The 6,812-nt window shown below is 46.0% G+C and overlaps 1 protein-coding gene and 1 pseudogene across 1 annotated transcript; both read right to left on the bottom strand.

The window, feature by feature from the left end:
- Positions 1-763: 763 nt before the first annotated feature.
- Positions 764-3,663, bottom strand: LOC139026200 (pre-mRNA-splicing factor CWC22 homolog; the record flags this gene model as incomplete). Its single annotated transcript, XM_070441490.1, has 3 exons — positions 3,652-3,663; positions 2,978-3,025; positions 764-1,903 (listed from the first exon to the last, which is right to left on the bottom strand). Coding segments are annotated over exons 1-3 (1,200 nt in total), but the record flags the coding sequence as incomplete, so codon positions are not given.
- Positions 3,664-4,453: 790 nt separating this feature from the next.
- LOC112076889 (villin-1-like) overlaps positions 4,454-6,812 on the bottom strand; it is a 41,364-nt pseudogene continuing 39,005 nt past the window's right edge.

Here is a 6,812-nt window from a genome sequence, read left to right as displayed (position 1 = left end):
GTTTCCTTGCCTGTCTTTCTCCCATTTAAAGGGGTATCAACCAGATTCATTTTCCAATGGCTTCCTCAGGCTGTGACCAGGCTTTTAGACATAGTTTCAGGCTTTTATTTTGAAAATGAGCGAGATTTTTTCAAAAAGTAGTCAGGTGTCCTTTGATTAGTTCCTGCGGCGAGAGGGGTAGCTCTCCATTTTCTTTCTCTCTTTTATTGAATAGGTTACGGTCCGGTTGAAATATTATCGATTATGTTTGTTAACAACCTGAGGATTGATTATAAAAAACATTTGACATGTTTTCTACGACCATTACGGATACTTTTGGAATTTTCGTCGAACGGAACGAGGCTTTGGTTTTCTGACATAACGCGCAACCAAATGGCGTTTTTTGTTATAAAAGTAATATTTTATCGAACAAAAAGAACATTTATTGTGTAACTGGGAAGTCTCGTGAGTGCAAACATCCAAAGATTATCAAAGATAAGCGATTCATTTTATTGCTTTTTCTGACTTTCGTGACCATGCTAATTTGGGGCTGGTGTTGTAGCATTGATTGATACACTCACAAAAGCTTGGATTGCTTTCGCTGCAAAGCATATTTTCAAAATCTGACACGATAGGTGGATTAACAACAAGCTAAACTGTGTTTTGGTATATTTCACTTGTGATTGCATGATTATAAATATTTTTAGTAATGTTTTGCGCATGCAATTCAGCGGTTGTAATAGGAAAATGATCCCGTAGCACAGAGAAGTTAGAAAAGACAGACTTGTGCGACCAGTGAGCAAATTTTGGAGAGATGAATTAACGCATCCTGCTGTAGGTCCGTGTCCGCGCCTGTGTCCTGGTCCCCTCTTTGACCGCTTGCCTCTCCGTGTCCCGCGGCCTGTGTCCCTGGTCCCTCTTTGACGCGCTTGCCTCTCCGTGTCCGCGGGCCTGTGTCCCTGGTTCCCCTCTTTGACCGCCTTGCCTCTCCGTGTCCGCGGCCTGTGTCCCTGTCCCCTTTTGACCGCTTTGCCTCTCGTGTCCGCGGCCTGTGCCCTGGTCCCTCTTTGACCGCTTGCCTCTCCGTGTCCGCGGCCTGTGTCCCTGGTCCCCTCTTTGACCGCTTGCCTCTCCGTGTCCGCGGCCTGTGTCCCTGGTCCCCTCTTTGACCGCTTGCCTCTCCGTTGTCCGCGGCTTGTGTCCCTGGTCCCCTCTTTGACAAGCTTGCACTCTCCGTGTCGCGGCCTGTGTCCCTGGTCCCCTCTTTGATCGCTTGCCTCTCCGTGTCCGCGGCCTGTGTCCCTGGACCCCTCTTTGACGCATTGCCTCTCCGTGTCCGCGGCCTGTGTCCCTGGACCCCCTCTTTGACCGCTTGCCTCTCCGTGTCGCGCCTGTGTGTCCCTGGTCCCCTTTCTTGACCGCTTGCCTCTCCGTGTCCGCGGCCTGTGTCCCTGGTCCCCTCTTTGACCGCTTGCCTCTCCGGTGTCGCGCGGCCCTGTGTCCCTGGTCCCCTCTTTGACCGCTTGGCCTCTCCGTGTCCGCGCCTGTGTCTGGTCCCCTCTTTGACCGCTTGCCTCTCCGTGTCCGCGGCCTGTGTCCCTGGTCCCCTCTTTGACCGCTTGCTCTCCGTGTCCGCGGCCTGTGTGTCCCTGGCCCCTCTTTGACCAGCTTGCCTCTCCGTGTCCGCGGCCTGTGTCCCTGGTCCCCTCTTTGACCGCTTGCCTCTCCGTGTCCGCGGCCTGTGTCCCTGGTCCCCTCTTTGACCGCTTGCCTCTCCGTGTCCGCGGCCTGTGTCCCTGGTCCCCTCTTTGACCGCTTGCCTCTCCGTGTCCGCGCCTGTTGTCCCTGGTCCCCTCTTTGAACGCTTGCCTCTCCGTGTCCACGGCCCTGTGTCCCTGGCCCCTCTTTGACCGCTTGCCCTCTCCTACATCGTTGAGCCTGTTTGTGCTGCTTCCGGGCTAACAAACAGTCTGTATGTGATGGTAGCTGAGTCGCTGTCTTAGGGAAATTCGCTCTCAGTGGATGCCGTCTGTGTCTGCGGTTTCCATGTCTCCAGCTGCTGCGTACTTGCGCTCCCCGATCAGTGGTCGTCCCTACGTCGGCCTCTCAGCGCTCCCGTCCTTGGGCCTTCCACAGTGTAGGCCTTGTTGAGGCTGGTTGTTCCTCTTTGTGTTCGCTGATATTGTTCTTGATTGTAGCTTGTAGGAAATCATCTGTATTTCCCAATGGACTGGTTGATTGAGTGACTGTAAAATTTTGGGCCTAGAATCTCCTTCACTCATGTTCGCTGATCTTAACTTCAGTGTCTTTTACTTCTTCGACACATGTTCAAACAATTATTAGCATTAAATACTAATAAAAAACATTTGTTGAGGATTCACCCCGTTTCACCCCTTATATAAAAAACATACTCCCTTTTAGTCTTCATGACAAACAACAGATGTATGGAATGGGTCACAAGGTGAAACTTGATAAATGAGAAAGGAGTATCCCGCAGACAGATAGCATTTGCTATGAATACTTGTTCTTATTGTTGGTCTGGCCCTAAGACGAGGCTCCGATCTCGTTCCTGGTACTCATAGTCACAGAAACACCAACTCATCCAATGGCATAAATCAATTGTCAACTCCAGATACCCCCATCTCAAGTAAAACCCCTTCTTGACCCCACTCCTGGACAAGCTCACTGAGGGGAGTGAGCCTCTAGGTCATACACTATTCCAGGATAGGTGCAACATCAGAGATGACATAGTGGTTCCAGGCACTACCCCACACATCTTTTCTCAGACCATATCTCCCCCAAGGCCAAAGGAGGGAGTGACTGGCGCACAGACATTGTGGAGACAAGTAATTGGTTCCCCATTAATCACATCATCGCTTCACGTGGTTTAGAATAGGTAAAGACACACATATGAAGACAATGTTCCCTCCTGTCCTCTTCTCTTTCTGATATTCTGCATAGCACCAGGGACATGTGAAAGACAAGCCTGACCTCTCACCTCTCTGGGCCCCAGGTGACTGAGCCCCAGCTGAGGGAGGAAGTGCAACTGTCAACACCAGAGACCGAAGGGATACATTCAAATAACAAGCATATCATATAAGCATATTATGCAGATAAGACATCTGAATTATCTATGTTACCTAACTAATTCTGATTCATCCGCCACAACTTCCCTTTCCTTTTCGTGTTTACTTGCAATATTTCAGAGTGCAGAGTGAAAACTGTAGCTGTAAAAACTGTAATTCAAAATTCAAAAGGCATTTGCGCGATCTGAGCTATCTTTGTTGCAGGTGCATGGTAACAGTTGAACAAGARGAGGAAAAGGGAGAAACCCGCTGTCAGGGTAATTGCAAGATTATGTTATAGTGCTCGTATTGCATTATAATGGTTGTTTTYTTCAACAGAATAGAATCTGTTAACTATTGTGTGTGTTTTCTACAGAGGATGGGCCTCTGGGAGATAACACTGATMGGAGATTTATGATGTCTTTCTGTGATAAAACCTAAAGAGCATTTCAGAGCATGAGTTAATGTTTCTGTTCTATACCGTACCAYYYAGAGARGGTTCCAGTTTGGAGTAGGAGGGCCAGACACTGGTCTACACAATGAAAACTGTTGACACAGCAGATGCTGTTTGCTATGTATTATAGATATCTTTCATACAGATCTTAACCTTGTGACCCATTCTACGTATCTGTTGTTCGTCATGTAGGTTGAAAGGGGTGTATCTTGGTAATAAAAGACCTTTGTGTTGCCACTCTCAACGYATCATTAGAAAATGGTGAATTGTTGAGTCATTGCTATTGCAAAGCTCTTATTATTAAATATGTCGTTTAAGTATGACTCTGATTTGTGTGATAAGTGTGTCTCTCCTTATTTTAAAGAAATGAACCACCACACCGCATACTGCTCTTGCTAGTATCACTACTCTTTATTAAGCTTTATGTATCGGCCTCAAGGCCTTTGTCAGCGCTTTTGTGAGCTTTTTAAAATTAGCACCCTTATGTAGACACAGCTCAAGCCACATCTGTTCCATGCATCAAAGGGGTTGGAGTCTGATATTAAGAGAAGAGTGTTAGATGAACAGCTGATATTAAGAGAAGCCTGGACACAACCCTGTCTCGGAGCTCTACGGTCAATTCCTTCGACCTCATGGCTTGGTTTTTGCTCTGACATGCTCTGTCAACTGTGGGACCTTATATAGACAGGTGTGTGCCTTTCCAAATCATGTCGAACAGGTGGACTCCAATCAAGTTGTAGAAACATCTCAAGAATCATCAATGGAAACAGGATGCATCTGAGCTCAATGTACAGTCTCATAGCAAAAAAAAAGAAAAAACTGTTTTTACTTTGTCATTACGGGGTATTGTGTGTAGATTGCTGAGGATTTGTATTTATTTAATCCATTTTAGAATAAGGCTGTAACGTAACAAAATGTGGAAAAAGTCAAGGGGTCTGAATAATTTCCAAAGGCATTGTAAATTGTAATATTTCTTTATTTCGTTTTTCACCCGACTYCATTTACACAAACTCTTGAGAGAATAATTTGAAACATATATTTGATTGCATATTGTTTGATTATTAGATATCTGGTGGCAGGCTTCATGATAATTAGATGATTAGGTGATTTTGAGAGGGTTTGTTCATTATGTTTGATCGTTAGAAAATACATTCAAAAATCTGTTTTAAAATCATAACTCATCTTTGAAATGTAGAGAAAATATAACAAAACATTAAAATATAGCAACTGATCATAAGATTWAAAAAAATAAAGACGTGTTCCTCGAATCAATGTTAAAAATGACTCTTTATTCTGTTCTGCTGGTAGAACATATCAATGAAGGACTGGGCATAGTTTTGTTCAATTGTTCAATAAATAATGTKTTTTTTAAATGTCTTTTTGTTTTAATCAAGCATAGCACAAATTCAGCTGAATGCTGTATGAAGTACACTTTTACACAGTGCATCATCCACCTTTGACCTGGATGTGAAAGGTTCCTTTGTTTTGAGTTGTTCTCACAGCACAGTGTCTCTGTTCGAGGTCTTCAGTTCAGCATGTTGCTGCCACTTCTACACTGTTCTGTTGAAAAACTATTTTAAAAAAACATTCTCTCTCGACTTGAAAACAACTTGAACACAATCAAGGAACATTTTCAACTCTAATAAGCTATGTTCCGATGTCATCCCGACTGACTGCCCACTTAGAACAGCCCTGCCTTCTTCTTCAGGTCGTTCTGACGCCACTTGGGCAGCCGCTGGAAACCGGACCGAGAACAACCCAGCAGGTTCTCCAGATCCACATCAGAGAGATAGTCCTGAGAACGGAGAGAGAGAGCAAGAGAGAGAGAGAGAGAGAGAGAGAGAGAGAGAGAGAGAGAGAGACAGAGAAGAGGAGAGAGGGAGGAGGAGAAGAGAGAGCAGGGGGGGAGGGGTGAGGAGAGAGGAGAGAATGAGAGAGAGAGCAGAGAAGAGAGAGAGAGAGAGAGAGAGGAGAGTAGAGAGAAGGAGAAGAGAGATCAGAGAAGAGAGAGAGAGGAGAGAGAGCAAGACAGAGAGAGAGAAGAGAGAGAGAGAGAGAGACACGAGACAGAGAGGAGAGAGATGATTTTTTGCAACAATCGTTACAACATCCTCTAAATAACAGATGTGACATTTAAAATGTCTTTATTCTTTGGAACTTCTGTGAGTTTAATGTTTACTTGTACAATTTATCATTGTTTATTTCAACACATTTTGTTTTATTACTTCACATTGTTTGGCAATGTTAAACAATTTCCCATGCCAACAAGCCTTGATTTTAGAGGCGAGAGAGGAGAGACGTACTTCATGTGTTATGTGTGCCTGACGCGCGACCTGACCCCTGCTACCCCTGCTGACCCCTGCTGGCCCCTGCTGACCCCTGCTGGCCCCTGCTGGCCCCTGCTGACCCCTGCTGTCAGTTCACCACCATAAAACCAATCTCGGTTCCCCAGAAGTAAAAGTATTTCGAGAAAGTTTGTCATTTCCTGTTTTACTTCTGGGGGGAATACCATTAACAATTTTGATTACCTTTGTGCAAAAGTCTCCTCCCTCACAAATGGAAACTCTAGGCCAACCCCCTCCTCTAATTTCACTCATGTTTATCATGGACAATAATTACATTTTTTGATATCCTGAATTTTAACGACATATCCAATTTTGACTTTGTGTGCTGTGGAAACCATTTATAATCGGCACGCACGCTTGAAAATTCCCAAACCAGTTTAAGAACCACCTTTTCCCAATCCTGATTTGTCCAAATAATAAACAACGAAAATATGACCATTTAACCTGCTGTACAATACAGTCTCAGCAGTAGTATTTTATAATAGCATCATCACCTCTCTCCTATTAGGGTCCACTCCCTTTGGCAGCTCCGTGGGGCTCTTGTTGAGCAGCAGCTCAGGACCCAGGTACTCTCCAGTCCTGGGGGCTGGGGTGGTGGAGGGGGCCAGGGTGGTGGAGGGGGCCAGGGTGATGGAGGGGCCCAGGGCGGGGGAGGACAGGGTGGGGGACAGGCAGTCCTGACCTCCAGGGGTGGCTGGGCTGGAAGGGCCACAGGAGCCCCCTCCTGTCCCACGGTGGAGCTTGTAGGATGGTGGAGAGCTGAACTGGGCTGGGCCTCCTGGAGCACTGTATCCACTCCCCCCAGCAGAACCCTTACTCAGCTCTGTGTTGTTCAGATTCTACATGTAACAAGAGGATGAGTGACATTTAGATACTGGTATCCCCTCTAACAGGTGAAAGCTGGTATCCCCTCTAACAGGTGAAAGCTGGTATCCCCTCTAACAGGTGAAAGCTGGTATCCCCTCTAAC

The sequence above is a fragment of the Salvelinus sp. IW2-2015 genome, unplaced genomic scaffold (genome assembly GCF_002910315.2).
Source record: "Salvelinus sp. IW2-2015 unplaced genomic scaffold, ASM291031v2 Un_scaffold4108, whole genome shotgun sequence".
NCBI classification, from domain to species: domain Eukaryota; kingdom Metazoa; phylum Chordata; class Actinopteri; order Salmoniformes; family Salmonidae; genus Salvelinus; species Salvelinus sp. IW2-2015.
This window is presented reverse-complemented; position numbering and strand designations above follow the sequence as displayed.